This window comes from Abrus precatorius, unplaced genomic scaffold (genome assembly GCF_003935025.1).
Source record: "Abrus precatorius isolate BTA unplaced genomic scaffold, Abrus_2018 Scaffold10, whole genome shotgun sequence".
In the NCBI taxonomy this organism is placed as follows: Eukaryota; Viridiplantae; Streptophyta; class Magnoliopsida; order Fabales; family Fabaceae; genus Abrus; species Abrus precatorius.
The window spans coordinates 20,845,526-20,867,098 of NW_020874292.1; the positions used below are offsets into that span (position 1 = coordinate 20,845,526).

At 36.9% G+C, this 21,573-nt stretch overlaps 1 protein-coding gene and 1 non-coding gene across 2 annotated transcripts; both read right to left on the reverse strand.

Moving 5' to 3' along the window:
• Window positions 1-11,035: 11,035 nt before the first annotated feature.
• Window positions 11,036-11,142, reverse strand: LOC113853337. Its single transcript, XR_003502510.1, has one exon. It is a non-coding gene; the product is annotated as a small nucleolar RNA R71 (small nucleolar RNA).
• Window positions 11,143-20,270: 9,128 nt separating this feature from the next.
• LOC113852031 lies at window positions 20,271-21,359 on the reverse strand. Its single transcript, XM_027482291.1, has 2 exons — window positions 21,342-21,359; window positions 20,271-20,843 (listed from the first exon to the last, which is right to left on the reverse strand). Exons 1-2 carry the CDS (start codon window positions 21,357-21,359, stop codon window positions 20,271-20,273), a joined length of 591 nt encoding a protein of 196 aa, XP_027338092.1.
• Between the last annotated feature and the right edge of the window lie 214 nt (window positions 21,360-21,573).

The following is a 21,573-nucleotide window of genomic DNA, read 5'->3' on the forward strand; positions in this document are numbered from 1 at the left end:
ACTAAGTATGGACAAAATAGCCAAAGGGTGAGTTCTCCAAACAATGTCAAATAGCCATGCTCCAAGGAAAGGTAGCAATAGACAACGACAAAAGGTAGCCAACTCCATACAATCATCATCTACAAATCTCAAGTCCTAATGACCTACTCAAGGAATAATGCATATGATGCAGGATTTTTCCTCACCAATTAACCTATTTGTTTTAGATACACATGAGATGCATGCGGATCCCATCACCAAATCACCAAATCATCAAATCATCAACCACCAAAATCAACAAGGCGATCAAAGGAACGAAAATTCAGCATAGATAAAAATATATATAAAAATCAATGATCAGTCAAATGCATACGCTCGTCAATTTCAGGAATGGACCTCAACGACCATTGAATATGTGGTTCTTATCAGGTTTGGCAAAGGTTTGCATAGTCATGACCCAGCCACAACTAGACTGCGCCCCCTAGGTCAATTGTTCCCCTTTTGCCACCCCTTGGAGGTCTGACATGGGACCTAAACCTCCAACACTACTAGCTGTGCGTTGCTCATTGCCTTATCAGTTGTAAAGATATGAAGCATGTCGTAAAGCTTTTTGTTTTCTTTAACAAGTTTCTCGTGTCAACTTAGCTAACACAAGGCTAAAAGCACATATAAAAATAATAGCCAATTTCACTCCTAGTAAACTAAGCCTTTCAAATCAACCACTTGAAATCCCACTAAAGAGCTCACTCTTCAATAACTATACCTTTACTTCTTCATTTCTTTCATACCTTAAGAACTCACTCGAATTCCTCAGATCATAACTTACTTCAACACTTACATTCTTTAAAGGTCTAATCCTTTTAACTTAATTTATTTTTATCCCTCAAGCCTTATGTGATCTTGCTATCCCAATTTCATTTTAAGGATTCTAACTTTCTTATTAATCTCTAAACCATCATCTTATCCTTAAGTAAGTGGATTAATTCCTAAACTCACATGGTTTTACCTCTCAGTTGTTCACTCTCCACCAAAGGTAATCATTCAAACTTAGGTTCTATCAAAATCCTCTCACACTCTCATGATTCTAATACACAAGAACATTAATCAAATCAACATAAACACTTTGTTCACTTTTTATTTCTCAAGTAGCCCTCAAGGCACAAACTTCATCAAACTTACACCAAATCCCCATTAAAAAAATAGCTAAACTTTTATCAAGTTTATCAATTAATTTATGTTTCAAATGAATGATGCATATGACTACTTTCTCACTAGCCTTTCACGGCACATCTGCACCAAAAACAGCAACATATCAACTTATTTACTCAACCATCATTCCAAGATTCAGCAAACAGTACCAAGTAAATCAAGCATAGTTTCACACGGTTTCTAAGTCACAAAAATAAAAAATGAATAGTACTAGGAATCACATCCATTCACACACTCCAAACACATCATATGCATGTTAAGTTAAGAATTTTGAGCACTGCATCAAGGGTAAAAATCAAAACAACCAAACTTGCAAGAAAATTGTATTCTATCAAGGTCACATATAGCTTTACACAGATTTAACCATCACAAACCTAAAAGGTAACATTTTTTTTTCACCTTGCATGCACTTTTATTTACCAAAATTGAAACTTGCATGGTGAGCTTTTAAGTTCTAACACCTTCTTGAAAGCAAGACCAAGATAATCAAGCAAGATCCATGATTTTTACTTTGATCAAACACTTTCCTTTGAATCACACAAGTTTTCCCAGAAGTTCAAAGTACCAAAAATATGAAAAGAGTAACCTTTAAGAAAAACCAAAACTGCACATAGATTTTCATCAAAGATCTATGACATACAAAAGAATAGAACAACATGCAACACCTTGGCTTCATCATCAAGAGAGATATATTCAATTTGAAATGGAAAACAAGCTTGGAAAGAAGTATCCAAAACATGCAAAGAGAGAAAAGCAACATGCAAAGGGTGGAGTCAACAGGCAAAGAGAGAAATCAAGTCACCTTGTATAAATGGACCAAAAGCACGAGAAAATTTCAAAGAACAAGCTCTAGATTCATTCACAAACACGATCAAAAGCAAGTGCACAAACAAACAAGTGAGAACTTCCCCTTTCCTTGGATGAAAATGTGAAAATGAAGAGAATGAGCTGAAGCAAAGTTGATCTCTAAGGCTTGGTTGCTGGACCAAACAAGAAATCCACCAAAAGCTTGAATCTTCCTCCAAATTTAAGTTATTTCTCAGGGATTCTTGAAGAGAAGGATAAAGGAATGTTTTGGTTGGAAGAAAGTAAGATGAAGATGAAAGAAAAGATTAGCTTTAGGGATTAGAAGCTCTCGGTTTCCTTGAGAGGAAATGAGAGAAAAGTGAGCAAGCTTCTTGGATAAGGGTTCTCGGTTTTGGAAGCACAGTGAGAGAAAAGTAATTTTGCTCCTTTTAAATGAAATGTTGAAGTGCCAAGTGCCAAGTGCCAAATGCCTAAGTGTGCACATGGTTTCTTTTTGTTTGCAATTGGAAATTGGAAAGACTTACAAGCAAAGGTGCACATGATTTTGGCCAGCATTTTTCCAATAAATTGTAAAAATTCAAAAGAAAGATTTAGGGTAGCCATGCCTGAAAAATGATTGGATGATGTGGAATTTGATAAGCATTAGATGAGACAAGTGACAAGGTGCAAACTTCCAAAGATTTTGGGTCATCATGATATTGGCTAATTTAGACAAAGGAAGAATTTTCTAATAATCATGATCTTTGCAATCAAGGGGAGAAGATTAAATTTGCATGAAATTCAAGTGGATAATGCTAGATTTGGCAAGATTTAGATTAATGATTAAGGAGGCTGAAAATGATTAGAGAATCTAGTACAATAATTACAAAATCTATGCAGTGATTATAAAATCTCACATTTGCCAAGGCCATTAATCGTGATTTTTCAACAAATCTGAGTAAAACAAAATTTGGCTTCTTGGATAAGATTTTCACATGACATTTTAGTAGCCATAACTGAAAATAATTAAGGGGTTTTAGAAAGTCTCAAGGTTGTCCAAATGACTAATTTTCACAAAATTAGACTTTCCTCAAAATTTAGGTAATTATGAAACTCAAATGATTTTGAAGCCAAATAAATTTCATGCAATGGTTTTAAAATTCTAATAAATAGAAAATTATAAAAATAAATCATGCTCAAAGAAAATCAAGAGATTTACCAAGAAATCTCTGCTCAATTTAATTTTTTCCTATTTTGTAAACCCTCTTCTCCGTCTTTGCAATTCTTTGTTTCTGTTGTTTGCAATTCGATATTTATTCATTTATGCATTAATTCAATTGTTTAGGTGAGTTTAAGTTTAATTTTTTGTCATAAAAAAATTTGCGTTTTAATTGTTTCTACAAATTGTTTCTGTCATTTGTTCTTGAATTTTCTATGATTCTTAAATTTTATTTTATTTTCTTAGAGAATTGTTCATCATCTGGAAAAAAATAGAGAAAAAAAATTAGATTAAAGAGATTTTGCAGATACTGTGTATTTGTAGAGATTTTAGGAGTAATAGAATAAAGATTCGCGAGATTTGGAACCAAAGAAGTGAGGAGCACCATTCTTTAAGGTGCAAGGGAGTGAGTGCTGCTTTGGAAGCCTTTTGGAGCCTCTTGGGTGGATAATTACACAAATCGTCCATTCTCAGAATCCTCCCTACTACTACTTAATGGTATTTTGGTAATATTTTGCTACTAACTCTGATTGCTCCTAATTTTGTCAGTAGGTCTGGGAAAAATCAAGGATCAGGAACACACTTATTGCTTACGGCAACTATGTGTGATCTTGCTCAAAATCCCAAATTCAATTATTTAGACTACTTTTTTTTTCAATTTTGATATTTTTGAAAATCACCAAAAAATTCTTAAGAATAGGAAATAGTAATATTAGATGAACTGTGGTAGTCTAGATTTTTTAAAATTCATTTGATGTGTTTGTGGTGTGTTATGAATAGTTAGAATAGGCGTATTAAGATTAGTGTTTATTTTAGTATTGTAATAACATGCTTGACCCAGTAGAGTTACATATGTATCCTTATAAAATAAGGGTCTCTACACTTTGTAGAGTATCCAATTCCAGCGCACTAATCTATCTCTCTCTATATGTTCTTTCTCTCTTAATCTCTACATGGTATCAAGAGCCTTCTAAGTTCTCTCCTTAGTCGCCACCACCCTAACTGTCGCCACCACCACTGTGTCGCTGTCGCAAAAAAAAAAAAAACAGCTTTAGAAAAGGCCAACCATGGTTGCTGTGGTGATGGAAAATTTTTTCGATGACCAGAATATGTAGTAATTCAACGTTTACAATTTGAGTAAGGCGTTACAATGTCTTAATGTGATAGCCAGAATGTGCATAATGCACAACACAAGGGGGCTGTTACGGAGATTGTATCTCTATCCAAACTTACCAATGTTAAGCTGGATGGAGATGGTACGAACTATATGGAGTGGAAGTATTTGGTTGAGATTAGCCTGGGTGGAATGGGAAAGGATAATCATTTGACTGAAATAACACCTGTCAATTCTACGGATGTTGACACATGGAATATACTCGACAAAAAAATCCTTGCATTGCTAGTAAACTCTGTTGATAGACGAATACAAGCGATTATTACCTATTGCAAAACCGTGACAGAGTTGTGGGATTTTTTGCCGTTTATTTTTTGGAAATCTGATAATTTGAATCGATTATATGCTCTTTTGCAGGAAGTTTATCGACCCAAACAAAATAAGCAGAAGTTAATGGATTATTTTTTTGAGTTTAAGAAGCATACTAAGGAGATACAATTTCTTTTAGTCTGCAAAACTATCAACGAGATGATAGCGTAACAAAAGAAACTCATGGCTTTAAGTTGGCTCTCTGGACTTGATCCGGAATATGAGGTAATTCGGTTTCAGATTCTGTCAAGTAAGCAGGTTGATAATCTTACCAATGTCTTCTCCAAAGTTATGCAGTCTTCCTTTGAGGAGCTCAAGAGCACTACAGAAAATGAGTCTCTTGACAACTCTTCTTTGGTAGCCTAAAACGATCACCGTGGTAGTCGCAATGATGGTAGAGGTAGTCGTGGCTGTGGGTGTAGTGGAGGTTGTGGTATTATATAGTGCTACAACTATGGTGAATTTGGCCATTATCAGAATCAGTGCACTCATCCTCCGCAGAATCAATCTTTTTTCACTCACAAGGTAATTCCCGCTTTGCTAACTCAGTGTCTCAACGTGATATAACTACTCAGGAGAAAGAAGGACGTACTGTGCGTATAAGTGATAAGAAATTTATTCAATATACTCAGTTTCAGATTTTTCAACAGTCGTCTACATCCTTTACAGCCACTTTGGTCCAGAAAGGTAATCCTACTGCATTCTTTCCTCTTCTTCCAAGCATTGGATCATTGATTCTGACACTACTAATTATATGACTGAGGATTTAGGTATCCTTTCCTCTTTTTATCTACCCAATTCTCATTCTTCTGTAACACTTGCTGATGATTCTAGTGTCTATATTAAGGACAACAGGTGTACCACCCTAGTTTCAACCTTACCTTTATCCTCTGTTTTATATTTGCCTCAATTCCCCTTAAATTTGTAGTCCATTAGCCAAATCACTTTATCATTAAATTGCTTAGTAACCTTCTTTTTTGATTCTTGTGTTTTTCAGGATCGGGTGACACAGAGGATTATTGGTAGAGGTAGAGTATCTAATGGGTTATATCTATTGGAAGAAGAAGGACTTCCGCAAGCTTTTATTGCGTCTAGGAATGAAACAGTGTCTCCTTTCCAACTTCATTGTCGTCTGGGTCATCCATCTTTAGGAGTTCTTAGGAAATTATGTCTTAGTATAGAGTCTAATTTTTATTATGAGTCATGTCAGTTTGCTAAACATCATTGTAATGTTTATTTACCTCGTTTAAATAAAAGGACTCATGCCCCCTTTGAAATTGTTCATTATGATGTTTAGGGCCCTTGTCCAGTCATTTCTAAATTTGGTTTTAAATATTTTATTACCTTTGTGGATGATTATTCTCGTGCAACATGGTTGTTTTTTATGAAATCTAGATTTGAAGTCTTTTCTATATTTTGTAATTTCTGTGCTGAAATTAAAACTCAATTTAATACTTGTGTGCACATTCTTAGAAGTGATAATGCTAAAGAATATTTTTCTACATCTTTCACTAATTTTATGAATAAAAATGGCATACTTCATTAGTCTTCTTGTATTATTACCCCACAACAAAATCGAGTAGCTGAATGTAAAAATCGTCATCTTATGGAGGTAGCCTGTGCTTTACGATTTGAAATGAAAGTTCCTAAAACTTTTTGGGCTGATGCTGTTATTACTGTTGCATATTTTATTAATCGCATGCCATCATCTGTGTTACATGGTGAGATTCCCCACTCTATATTTTTCCCATCACAATCTCTCTTTTCTTTACCTCCTAAAGTTTTTTGCTGCACTTGTTTGTGTTTAATGTCCGTCCTTAGGTAACTAAACTTGATCTAAAGTCCCTCAAATGTGTGTTTTTAGGTTATTCTCGGTCACAAAAAGGTTACTGTTGTTTTTCTCCTTATCTTGGTCATTATCTTATTTCCTCTGATGTGTCTTTCTTTGAAGGTCTTTCATTCTTTAAGTCCTCATCTTTTAAGTCCATTATGAGGTAGATGAACCCTTCTTGACTTATACTCTCGTCCAATCTACACATCCTTTGCACCTCTTGCTCCTATTGATACAAGTTTCAAGTTCTTTAAGTGAACATACTCTCATCGGCCAAAACAGCCTTCAGATGATGTGCCCTCCGTGGCTAATGATATTCAAGATGATACTCAACCTCGACCACTATCTCCTCAAGTGTCCACAAGTCCTATGTTTGACCTTGACCTTTCTATTGCTATCCGAAAAGGTAAGAGATCTTGCACATATCCTATTTGATCTTACGTGATGTCTGCTCATTTATCCTTTACATCTAAATCCTTCATGGCTAGTGTAGTAGACTTTTTCTTTGTTCCTAAGACCCTTGCAGATGCCCTCAGTCATGATGGTTAGAGATATGCTATGAAGGAAGAAATGTTGGCTCTTGAGATGAATGATACTTGGGATTTTATTCCTTTTCCCGAGGGCAAACAGGCTACTGGTTGTAAGTGGGTTTATACCGTGAAAGTTAATCCGAATGGTTATGTGGCTCGTTTGAAGGCACGCCTAATGTAACATATTTTATGTTTACATTTAATGTTTTATTTTGATTAATAAACAATTTTCATATGCTTTATTTTTATAGTTTTTACCATTTTCTACTTGAATAAATTGAACCTATTATAAATAAATGCTTTAATTTTGAATTTTTGATTATTCTGACCTGTGACTACTCTTTTCACTATAACTTTTTCTACAGATATTATTTTTGACTGATTCTAGTTGCATTGGATTCTACACATCCAGGACTTCAAAATGCATATATGGATCACTAGATTTGGAATTGTTTTCCATTTTTTATAATATTTTGAAGTTGAGGCATATTTGCTGAATATTGTTGTGGGATTGCATTTGGACCCTTGTTATTTAATAATTGTATTTGGACTTTTAGATAATATTGAGGCCTGCATTTTGGCCACTTAATTTACCCTAATCAGAACCTATAAATAGACTAATAAGGTTCTAAATTTGGTGGTGATTAGACACTTTGAGCTTTTGAGACTTGGCCGAAATAAAAATCCTTATTTTTACTTTCTCTCAAACTCTCTCGTTCTTTTCTCATTCTTGCGTGGGTTAAATATTTCGATGGAAGGCTAAACCTCTCGTTCAATCCGCGAATCCAAATGTTGTAATTCTGACTTGAGTTTTGCGCTAATTGCTCTAAGTTTGTTCTCATTTTCTCTCTAATCTCAGAATTATTTATTGCGATCGTGATTAACTTTTCTGTTGTTAGATTTCAAATTAGGACTTGATTGATGCTCTAATTTGATAATTAATGCGAAATAGGTTAAATGATTATTTGATTTAATTTGTAACTCTATTCAATTAAGTTATTCAATTGAATTAATAATTGAATTGAGTGATTATTCAAACGTGAATTTAAATCTTTAGATACTGTGATAATCAGAGTTACACGCAATTGGTATTCTATGGATTGATATTTTTTAATTCACTTTTTATTCACTTTAATTCTATTCGTAATTTAATTTGATTAATTGCAATTTTCAAAAACCCAAAAACCTTATTTGCCTTTTGTAAAAGAAAACCTAAAATTGAATTTGACTGATAATGTGTCTCTATGAATTGACCTAGGTTTGACTCTATACTACAAAATCTTTAAAAAACTTAGTTGTTTTGATAGCGACTCGACAATTGTCTATCAACGCCTTGTTACAAAAAGGTGTGCCCAAACTTATGCCTTTGATTACACTGATACATTCTCTCCAGTTGCTAAACTCTCATCTGTTCGCATCTTTATCTCTCTTGCGGCTATGCATCATTGGCCATTATTCCAGCTAGATGTCAAGAACGCATTCTTACATGGAGACTTACAGGAGGAGGTGTATATCGAGATACCACCTGGCATTGTTGCTTAGGGGGAGTGTGGAAGAGTATGTCATTTAAATAAGTCATTATATGGCTTGAAACAATCATCTAAAGCATGGTTTGGGAGATTTAGTGACGTGATTCTGGAATTTGGATTAGTAAAGAGTGAGAGTGATCATACAATGTTTTACAAACCAAGTAGCGACAAAAGAAGAAATCAGCAACCTAAACAAAATTCTTCAAACCAAGTTTCAGACAAAAGACTTAGGAATTTTGAAATACTTATTAGGTATTAAAGTCATATACTCCAAGCAAGGAATCTTCCTTTCACAGAGAAAATATGTCTTAGACTTATTGACTAAGACCAGACTAAATGGAGCTAAACCATGTGAGACACCTATGGATCCAAGAGTGAAATTGACAGCAGAAGGAGTTCCTTTTGCAGATCCATAAAAATACAAAAGATTAGTAGGCAAGCTAAATTACTTGACTGTCACAAGGCCAAATATTACTTTTCCAATGAGTGTTGTTAGCTAGTTTATGTCATCTCCGACAAACACTCATTCGGAAGCACTAATCTGCATTGTGAATTATTTGAAGAAAGCACCAGGAAAAGGAATTGTGTACAAAGATCATTGATATGTCTGTAATTAAGCCCTCTTTTACAACTTATATATTCATATTTGACCTTTATTTTATTTGAGTTTTACACTAATTTATTTATTAATTATGCAGTTTGATAAAAAGATGCCGCAAGTATACTTTGAGTGTGTTTTGGGCCTAAATTGATAGAATATTAAAGCATTGCAGCAGTCAACACGCCTAGACCCTTTCAACAAGCACGGGGGTGCTGCGAGTCCATGCACAGTCGTGCTTAAGGCCTTGCACGGCCGTGCTCATTTGCGGGAAGCCTAATTATGAAGAGTTTTTAGGGTTTTCAAACCCTATTAAAAGGAAGACCTGAGGCACCATTGGGGACACCATTTTTACATCTTGGCTTTGGCTCTAGAATACATCTAATCTCGTCTCTCTTGCACGGGATCCTTAGCATATGCTTGGCGAGACTTGAAGCTTCAAGCGATCGTACTTGAAGACTGAGAACACATCTAATACTTTAGTTTGCTATTTCTTTTGATTATGGCTTTGTTTATGATTGTTTTAGTTCTTTTCTTTAGCACGAGTAACTAAGTCCATAGCTAGGGCAATGAGAACTATTGTTTATGAATTTGTGAAATTTTGATGTTTGAATCTAAATTTGATTTCCGTTTTGTGATTAGATTTTTATTCTATTGCGTTTCTTTCTTAATCCTAATTAATTATATCGTCAGGCGACCGTACCTCAGTTAATTAATAGATCTATAGGGTAAAACGAGACAAAGGATTAGGTGGACCAAACTAATCTTTCTCTTCTAATCGTTATTAAATTAACAAGTTCATAGGTTCCTTAAGCTTTCTTAAATTGATGTCTTGCATGACCATTGGGGATGTTAATTTAGAGAATAAAATATTAATATTACATGACCATTGGGTATTAATAGTATTCGTATGAATAATTGGTAATCACAAGGACATCGAATTTAGAGTTAAACAGAAGAATAACATAAAGGATTGTATGAGAAAACCCATACGCCCTAGGTTCCTCTTCGATAAGGTTAACCAAGACGTGCATTGTATTCCTTACTCTTAGTTTTATAATTAATTTTACAAATTCTTATTTTTGATAAATCTCGTATCTTTAAAGCTTAAACAATTGAATTAGGAAATTCTTAGTAATTGAAAATCAATCCTTGTGGACAATATTTTGGGAACTTAATTTAAGAACCCTTTATTACTTCTCGATGGGTACACTTGCTCTCCGAACAAGTTTTTGGCACCGTTGCCGGGGATTGCTTTTTCAATATTAGGAAAATCCTAAATATAATTGATTTGAGCAATTTGTGTTTTACTTTATTTTAATTCTATTTTCTTTATTGTTAATTTTTTTTTAAAATTTTCATTTTTATTTTATTTTAATTTTTTTCTTTTTCACAATTTCTTTTAACGTATGCTCACTCGTTCTAAGTGTTCTACAACTTGTTTATTTGATCCGGAAATTGAAACAACATTTTGTAGACAAAGAAAAGAAGTTAGAGAGCAAAGAATGACAAAGGAAAGGAGATCAATGCAAGATTACATGACACCCACTGCTAGAATCGCGACCCCTAATGTGGAGGCAAACAATTTTGAATTGAAACCAACACTCATAACCATGGTCCAGAACTGCATACAGTTTGGAGGCATGCCTAATGAAGACCCTAATCTCCATCTGACAAAGTTCCTCCAATTGACAGATACGATCAAATACAATGGAGTCTCCAACGATGTTATCCGACTCCGTTTTTTCCTGTTCTCGGTATCTGAAAAGGTGAATGCTTGGTTTGCCTCACTGCCAGCCAACTCTATCACAACTTGGGAAGACCTCACTCAAAAATTCTTGGGAAAATACTTTCCTCTATCAAGGTCCTCAAAACTCATGACAGAGATATGTTGCTTCCAACAATATGAAGCAAAATCCTTGTTCAAGGCATGGGAGCAGTTTGGAGAGCTTTTGAGGAGATGTCCTCATCATGATTTTCTGACATGGAGACAAGAGCAAATCTTTTACAGTGGCCTATCAATCACCACCAGGGCTACAATTGATGTCGCAGCAAGAGGGTCCCTCATAAGAAAAGATCCAGATAATGCATACTAGCTAATAAATAAGATGACATCTTCTAGCTTTCAGTGGCATACCGCTGACTCTTATGACATCAAAAGGAAAGAGACCGCCCTAGTCCACCAAATAGAGAGTAGCAATCCACTAATGAACCAAATGGTAGCCCTTGCAAAGCAATTAGAATCTTTAATGAAGGCTCAAGACCAACTTGTAAGAGGTCCTACAAACCCAGAATCTAAGCAAGAGGAGGCAAATTTCATGGGAAATCACAGTTCGGAGTGGAAGAGTAATCCTTCTAATTCTTCGGGGAATGGCTTTGGAAGTCAAAATTCAAGTGTTTATCGCCCTCCTCATATGCAAAGTCAGGGAGCAAGACCAGAAGGAAAAGAAGCTCCTAGATCTCAGTCCAACTTTCAAGAATAGATGATGCAATATGTGCATTACTCTGATAAGAGGATGACAGAGCTTGAATCCAAATTGGACCAACATATTGAGAGAACAAATAAGAAGTTCGCAGAGGTCAAATCTGAAATACAAGCCAACTCTTCTAAGATGAGTGCACAACTGGAGCAAATTATGAACCTTTTGATTCAAAGAGTGATGGGAACACTGCCATCTCAGCCTGAACCGAATCCAAGGAAACAATGCAATGCCATCACCCTTAAAGTGGAAAGAAATTACAAGAATCATAGAACAGAGGCACATGCATGCCCATGTTTGTTGAGAAGCACGCCCATGCTGATTCTACACGCACACCCGTGCTTACTAATGAGCACGCCTCTGCTACAATAGAAGCATGACCGTGCTTATACAAGCACGCCCATGACAGTGATCAAAGCACGGTCGTGCATCACTATAACCCCTTATGATGAAGAGTTCCACAAGTTCTTAGACTTATTGGGCAAAGTGTACATCAATATGCCTTTCATTGATGCTATCTCCAAAATGCCCAAGTATGCTAAATTTTTAAAGGAGATTTTGACCAATAAGAGAAAGTTAAGAGCACATGAAACTATGAAGCTCACCCATTAGTGCTCAGTTATAGTCCTTAAAAAGCTTCCACCTAAGCTTAAGGACCTAGGGAGTTTTACTATTCCTTGCATAATTGGAAAAACTCATATTGATAAGGCTTTATGTGATTTAGGAACAAGTATTAATCTTATGCCTTATTCTGTTTTCAGGAAGCTTGAAATGCAAAAACCTAAGCCGACCTCCATGTCACTTCATCTGGCAGATAGGTCGATCACATATCCCAAAGGCATAATAAAGAATGTACTTGTAAAAGTTAGAGAGTTTATGTTTCCTGCTGACTTTGTGGTACTTGACATGGAGGAAGATGATGATATCCTCATCATACTAGGGAGACCGTTCTTGGCCACTGCTAGGGCCATCATAGACGTACAAGAAGGGAAGCTCACACTGAGGCTAGATAATGAGGAAGTTATATTTCAAGTTTTCAATTCTTTCAAGTACCCTTCTAGCCAAGAGTCTTGTCACTTTGTGAGCATTATGGATGTTGCTTGTCGTCTTCCAATTTATATGAAGCATGGAACCACAAGAAGAAGGCCAAGGAGGAAGCAATATAAGAAGAAGAAAAGACAAAAACTTAAACCATCCATTAATAAGCCTCCTAATTTAGAGCTTAAATTTTCTTCTCTTTATTCTAATCCCTATCTTATGAATACTTTTTTGATGTAATAGGTGTTGGAGAGGCAAAGCTGCTGGGGAGACAATTGCATATCAAGGGAGTCACCTCTGAGACTCATACCTTCTTTCGACCATGATTTAACAGGAACGTCAGGCTCATGACGTTAAACAAGCGCTCCCAAGAGGCAACCTATGTCTTTTATTTTATTTCTTTTTGTTTATTTTAATTTTTCTATTATTATTTTATTTTTAGAATAAAGAATAAGCATATTGAAAGATTGCAAGAACGGAGTTGATTGTTCCCGCACATACTTTTGAGCTCTGATTTGAAAGTACGCCTGTGCTCATCCCATACACAGTCGTGCATTCAGTCGCGGTTGTGAGATAAGCTTTACATCATAAGCATGAACGTGCTTAAGATTGCGGCATGACCATGCTCCCTCACCCGAAGCCGTCGCGCCAAGAATTATCAGGGAACTTCTTTCCTTTTATTCAATTTCCCCCTTTGCATGCTTTTAATTTGATTTCTTTCAAATATTGAGGACAATGTTTCGCTTTAAGGATGGGGGAGTAGTTCCTGATTATATCATTGTTATTGCATGTTCTTGAGTAAAGTGTCTATGCTATTTTTTTTAATGATAATTTAAAACTTTTTCTCTCATGGAACCCAATTTTTCCAGATAGAAGAGCATGTTGAGTGATTATTATTGGCATTATGCTTTAATTTGGAAACTAATAATTAGCTAAGTTCCTTACTTTTATGCTTTTCATTAAACTTTAACCCAAAGATGTGAGTTTTGAGCCTTAAAGGGGATTCTTATCTTAATCTAATTAATTGTACCCTTTTTCTCATTGTTTTGTGTGATTATCTCCTTACGATTTGTGCTTTAGAACTTGACTTAGAACCGACTTAAGACTTCTCTTTTTAATTGCATGTTTTAATGTGATTGAGGCATAATAGGATTTTTTTTATTCTTGACCATCAGCATGTTTGAGATACAACTAGTTGCCCACTTTGAGCTCTATTAATTTTCTTCATCCTTTACATTAAATTTGTAAAATATTTTGATGACCTTGAGTTTATGAATGAAACAATTGAGTTGTTGAATTGCTTAATAAATTCTCTTCTATATCTCTCACGTGCAAAAAGAAAGAAAGAAAGTATGAAAAAGAAAATGAAAAAAAGAAAAGAAAAAGGGTTATATATGATTGAAAGGAGAGAATAGTAAAGATATTGTTCACATACAAAAATATAAAAATTATTCCAAGAGCTTCATTTGTAAACTTAGGGGATGTTTATAAATTTTATAATTTATTACCTTTTTGTATATTCCCTTTCTTTCATTTATCTCACCTCAATTATTATAACCCCTTGGCCACATTATAACCTGAAAAGACCTCATAATTTTTACTTGCATTTAATTTATTTAGTGGAGAGTCAGTTTATAATCAAGCCTATGGTAGTACACTTTTTTTTAGGAGAACTGAGTGATATCTTATTTTGTCCCTTAGTAAGAGAGGAAAGTAGAGTACCTCAGTTTGATGTTTGAGTGAAAAGTATGGAAATATAATATTCTAATTGGGAATCCTTTTGATTGCTTATGCTCAAGGAGGACCTGAGGCACTATTGGGGACACCGTTTTTACATCTTGGTTTTGGCTCTAGAATACATCTGATCTCGTCTCTGTTGCACAGGATCCTTGGCACATGCTACTTGGAGCTTCAAGCGATCGTACTTGAAGACCGGGAACACATCTCATACTCTAGTTTGCTATTTCTTTTGATTATGACTTTGTTTATGATTGTTTTAGCTCTTTTCTTTAGCATGAGTAACTAAGTCCATAACTAGGGCTATAGGAACTAGAGTATGATTGTTTTAGCTCTTTTCTTTAGCATGAATTTATGGAATTTTGATGTTTGAATCTAAATTTGATTTCTGTTTTGTGATTAGATTTTTATTCTATTGCGCTTCTTTCTTAATCCTAATTAATTATATCGTCAGGCGACCGTACCTCAGTTAATTAATAGATCTATAGGGTAAAACGAGACAAAGGATTAGGTGGACCAAACTAATTTTTCTCTTCTAATCATTATTAAATTAACAAGTTCATAGGTTCCTTAAGCTCTCTTAAATTGATGTCTTGCATGACCATTAGGGATGTTAATTTAGAGAACAGAATATTAATATTGCATGACCATTGAGTATTAATAGTATTCGTATGAATGATTGGTAATCACAAGGAAATCAAATTTAGAGTTAAACAGAAGAATAACATAAAGGATTGAATGAGAAAACCCATATGCCCTAGGTTCCTCTCCGATAAGTTTAACCAAGACGTGCATTGTATTCCTTGCTCTTAGTTTTATAATTGATTTTACAAATTCTTGTTTTTAATTAATCTCGTATCTTTAAAGCTTAAACAATTGAATTGGGAAATTCTTAGTAATTGGAAATAAATCCTTGTGAGACGATATTTCGGGAACTTAATTTAAGAACCCTTTATTACTTCTTGATGGGTACACTTGCCCTCCAAACAATCATGGACATGAACAGATAGAGGTGTTTTCTGATGCTGATTTGGTAGGATCTATGGACAAAAAATCTACTACTGGATATTATGTAATACCTTAATTTAATTTCAAAAATAATAATTTTCGCAAAGTAGAAATAATTAAAATTTCATTTAAATATAATTTCCCAATACAAAGTTTCATCAAAGGTTTTCAAAATAATAAAGGATTACAAGTTTTATATTAATAACTGCTACTGGCCCAATTCAATTGCATCGAATTGTCAAAATAAAATCTAAACCCTATAGCAGCTTCATAGATCCCTTCACTGAGCACAGTGCTAATCGTCTTGGTCACCTGAAAAACAAATGTAAGGGTGAGTACTCTATACTATCCATCACACAAACAACATAGAGACTCACCTTACACACTCAAATGTATTCTAACATATTATACTCAAGTATTATCAACCATAGGCAACACTTTCAAGCAATTCATTTAAATTTACAGTCGATGCACTCACGACACCAAAGCATTTTACACACACGTGTGCTCACTTCACGTAGCCATGCTCATCGTGGCACTATGATCACAAATTCACACCATGGATGGTCGCCGACTACCCTCACATCATAGATACCAAGTGTGCGGTCATGAGTCGCTCGGCAAAGGTGTTGGTCAGAGGTTTAGTCAGGAGGAGAATGTGTGGCCTGTGGTGCACCCACGCTCACTGTTGGTGTCACCACCACTCTTTCTTCCCCAAGGTATTTCTACCGTCCCCATCTTCCACACCTCTAGTGTATCGCTAAACCATTCATAGCATATTCACAACCGCATATAACATGCCTCATTCACACACATTTCAATTGCATACAATACTCATATTTGCACATGACACGCAGACCCACATCAACTTAAACATTGAATTAATGGCATGTCACAACACACAATCACCCTCAATGGGTTCAACCATCTCATCGCACATCACATTGCATTCAAACACACTATAATTTTCATCAACACACATTTCCCACCCTCTATCTTAGTCGCATTGCAATATTTAGCAAAATAAACGGAAATCAAAACACAATGAGATAGGGTAGAGTCCCTCCTTACCTCGGATTGAAGAACGAACATACTCTAACGGTAAAAAACATTCCCCCCATGAATTTTGTCCCTAAAACACATGGAAAACTTCTTGAGAACTAAAAGAGAACCTAGAAAATAGAGAAGAGGGACAAAAACCAAAACCTTAACCATTCAAACTCAACTTCAAGTATTCCCAACACAAATCCAACCTTCAATCTAGCTCACGAATGGCTTTGGAGGCAATTTAATCGGTGAAATAAGGTTTTGAGTTGAGAGAATCGAAGAGATTTTGAAGAGAGGAATGAGAAATAAATTTCCCAAACCCTAACCCTTTCAAATACCCCTTTGGTTGCGACACTCTCACTGCAGCGACGCCCCTTGTTGCTACAGCGAAAATTTCAGAGAAAATTGCACTTTGGTTTATGCAGAATCTCGCTACAGTGAAACTGCTCCCATAATTGCACCCCAAATTGTTGCTCTCTCGCTACAGCGGGAATACCCTGCACCAAACACTTAGTCAAATTTTCATCAACAAACCAGCCACTGTCCAATATTCTTAGCGCGCGCACACACACACATACACATACATATATCTATATATATACTCTTATAATCGCATATTTATCCATACGCATTCATACACATCATCATTCAATATTCATCACGCACTCAAGTGCAATTCTAACACACACACACACACACACACATATATATATATATATATATATATATATATATAACAATAATCAATCTTACAAAAATTCAGGGTGTAATAACTCTCCCCTCCTTTAGGGAATTTCATCCCCGAGATTCAACCAAACACAGATTACACAAACAACCCTGAATACAACCCTCTCATTCTACTCTCCATTTCCTATGTGGCATCTCCTTCATCACTTAAGCTTCATATCACTTTCACTAATGAGATCTCCTTGCTCCTCAGCTGTTTAACACAGTGGTCTATTATCCTTATCGGATACAAATCATAAGATAAGTCTTCTCTCACTTGAACCGGGTCAAGATCAATCACATGGGAAGGATCCGGCACATATTACCTAAGTTGGGACACATGGAACACCAGATGTAGATTTGAGAGATTCGGAGGCAATGCTATTCGATATGCAGCAGAACCAATTGTACTCAGCACTTCAAATGGCCCAATGAATTTAGGAGATAACTTCCAAGATTTCAAAGCTCTCCTAACTCCGGTCACAGGTGAGACCTTAAAAAACACATGGTCACCCACCAGAAACTCCAACAACTTCCTCCTCTTATCATAGTATCTTTTCTGTTGATCTTGGGCAGCCTTCATCTTCTCTTTGATCATCTTGATTTGTTCATTCTATCTTTGGATCATATCCGGTGCACACAGAGTCGTCTCTTTAGTTTCATACCAACACAATGGAGTTCTGCACCTCCACTCGTACAAAGCCTTGAACGGTGCCATCCTAATGCTGGCATGATAATTGTTGTTGTAAGTGAACTCCACTAACGGCAGACATTCTTCTCAAGTCCCTTGCTGCTCAATCACGTAGGCCATTAAAAGTTCCTCCAGGGACAGGATAGTTTGCTCAGTCTGACCGTCGGTCTGTGGGTGACAAGCCGAACTAAGTCTCAACTTAGTCCCCAACGCCCTCAGCAGGCTCTCCCAAAACCTCGAGGTAAACTTCGGGTCTCTATCGGATACCACACTGGTCGGCACTCCATGCAACCTGACTATCTCTCTCATATACAACTCTGTAAGGCTCTCTAACTTATACTTCATGTTAATCAGGAGAAAGTGTGCAGCCTTCGTCAATCGATCTTCTATCACCCAGATGATATCATGGTTGTTCCTAGTCCTCGGCAACCCAGAAACAAAGTCCATGAAAATACTGTCCCATTTTCACTCAAAGATCTCCAACAGTTGCAATAACCCAGGTAACCCAGGTGGACGGTAGTGTTCTACCTTCACCTTCTGGCAGGTTAGGTATCTAGCCACATCACTTTTCATTCCATTCCACCAAAAACTCTTCCGGAGGTTCTGATACATTTTAGTTGCACAGGGGTGAAAACTCATCTTGCTTTTATACACTTCCTCAAGTATCATTTGCTTTAACTCATCCACTTGGGGAATGCACACTCGGTTCTGAACTTAATCACCCTGTTCTCACCATAGTGGAACTCCAAGTCCTTTCCCTCACCCTTTTGCCTAATCATGTCTTGCAAGAAAGCATCTCTCTGCTGAGCATCTTGGACATACCACCAAGAAGTCATTATGGATTGTTGTCGCTCTAAGATATAAGCTTCTTGACTTTACCTCCATGGACAAGTTCATGTCCCGAAATTCCTCAATCAACTTCATCTATTTCACCATCAGTGCTGCCACATGCAATGACTTCCTGCTCAATGCATCGACCATTACATTCACCTTACCAAGATGGTAAGACAATGTGAAATCGTAATCCTTGAGGAATTCCATCTATCTCCTTTGCCGCATGTTCAACTCCCTCTGGTCAAACAGATACTTCAAACTCTTGTGGTCACTGAACACCTCAAACCTCACACCATACAGGTAGTGCCTCCATACCATAAGAGCAAAAACCACAGCGGCTAACTACAAATCATGCGTCGAATAATTGACTTCATGCGAGTGTAACTGTCTTGAGACATAAGCAACCAATCGCCTATCTTACATCAGAACACACTTGAGTCCATGCCCAGACGCATCAAATATACATTAAACTTCTGCTTTAGATCAAACAAAACTAACATAGACGCTGAAGTCAACTTTATCTTCAACTCTAGGAAACTAGCCTCACACCCCTTGGTCTATTTAAACTCCCTTCCCTTACGGGTCAGCTTCGTTAAGGGCAAAGCTATCTTAAAAAATTCCTCAATAAACTTTCTATAATAGCCTGCTAATCCCAGAAAACTGTGCACCTCAGTCACATTTGTCGGCCTCAACCACCAAGCTACTGCTTCCACCTTTGCAGGGTCTACCATGATTCCTTCCTTCAACACCACATGCCCCAGAAACTGAATCTCTGACAGCCAGAACTCACACTTAGAGAATTTTACATACAATTGCCTCTCCCTCAGAATTTGCAAAACAATCCTCAAGTGCCTGGCGTGCTCTTCCTGAGTCTTCGAATAAATTAGGATGTCGTCACTGAACACCACCACAAACTTATCCAAAAACTCATGGAAGATCTTGTTCATGTAATCCATGAACACCGCAGGTGCATTGCTTACTCCAAATGGCATTACCAAGTACTCATAGTAACCATACCGCATCCTGAATGTCGTCTTAGGTACATCCTCATTCTTTACCCTGATTTGATGGTACCCCGATCTGAAGTCAATCTTCGAGAACACTGCAGCTCCCTTCAATTGGTCCATCAAATCATCGATCCTCAAAAGTGGATATTTGTTCTTTATCGTTACCTTGTTCAGCTGCTGGTAATCCACACACATTCTCATGCTCCCATCTTTCTTCTTTACCAAGAGCACTAATGCTCCCCACGATGACACACTCGGTCTTACAAACTGTTTTTGCAATAGGTCCTCCACTTGCTTCTTGACCTCTGCCAACTCTATCAGTGACATTCTATATGGTGCCAGAAATCGGGCTTGCCCCCAGAATAAGGTCAATAGCAAACTCTATTTCCCTCTTAGGCGGTAACTCCGAAACATCTTCCGAAAAAACTTCTAAGAAATCCCTCACCACCGAGATGTACTCTGGCTCCACCACGCTTTTAGCCTCCATTGAGAACATAATCATAAGGGCCTTGCTATTCATTGTGTTCTCCCACGCTCCCTAGCTCATAAGCCTTGGAACCTCCACCATTGTTGCACCGAAGATCAAGGTCTTCTCTCTATAATCCAACAGTACATGGTTGGCAGCTAACCAGTCCATCCCCAAAATCACATCCAGCTGGGACAGAGACAAACAGATAAAGTCCACCTCAAATTCCCTAGCATGCACCATTATAGAGCATCCTAAACACACCCATGATGTCACAACCGGTTTACCTGTAGGGGTAGTCACCACAACGTTACACGACAATTCAGTCACATATAGATCCAGACTCTTCATACAGTCCACAGAAATAAAAGAGTGTGTAGCATCCAAGTCAAACAACACATCAAGCAATCGGCCCTTAATAATGCATTTACTTCGGATTAGCTCATCTGACTGCAAAGCCTCTGCTCCACTCATAGCAAAAACTCTACCAGGAATGCTCGGCTTTGGCCCTCTACTCGGCCCTGTGCTTCTTCTTGATTCTGGTCTCTGAGCTATATTAGCACTGCCACTCCTTTTAGCAGCCCAGCACACATTGGTGATAGAATGATCAATGATAGAATGCTTTCTATTCAAATACAATCCTGTCTGGTGAAATAATACAGAAATAAAGAAGTTAGACTTTATCTATATTAGTAGTTCTAACTTAGCACAAAAGTCCGCCTAAGATGAAGTCCAAAGCATTGGAGGGAGTGCCGGCTGTTCGAAAGCATCAACTCTTCTTTCAACTGTCTTCACCGGGCTTCCCCCTTCCTATTCACTTCTTTGCAAACTCCGCAAACTCCCTAGATAGCTCAGTGGGATGGGAGTAAGTAGCCCTCTTTGATGAAGTTAGTGAGAGGGGCTCTGGATGGAATATTTGGCTTCGATTCCCCTTAGCCCGAAAGATCATTTGATAGGGTTTAGACGCTTGCTTGACCCTCCTGATTGAGACATAAGTCAGTCTGAAGTTTCCGATTAGTCTCCTTCTTCTTGCAAGCCCTTCTGGCTAATCACTCCCTAAGAAGCCTAGGAAGAAACTTTACACTAGTACTAGTAGTCCCATTGGGCACTTTAGTCCTATATAAGCTATTTCCGCCTATTTACCATCTCTTCCTCGGGCATAGTCTTAGACTAAGTCGGAGTTGAGCGCTAGTCCTTCTATTTGGATACAAGCCCTGCATCTTTAAAGCTAGGCACAGCAAGGAAGAAAGCTACTATTATAATATAAAATAAAGGCTAAGACTGGAGTTACGGCTTTAGGTGAATGTTAATCTAATCCTTGATCTGTGGAATCGCTGCCAAGACCCTTAAACTTAAAGGAGACAAAGACAGAATC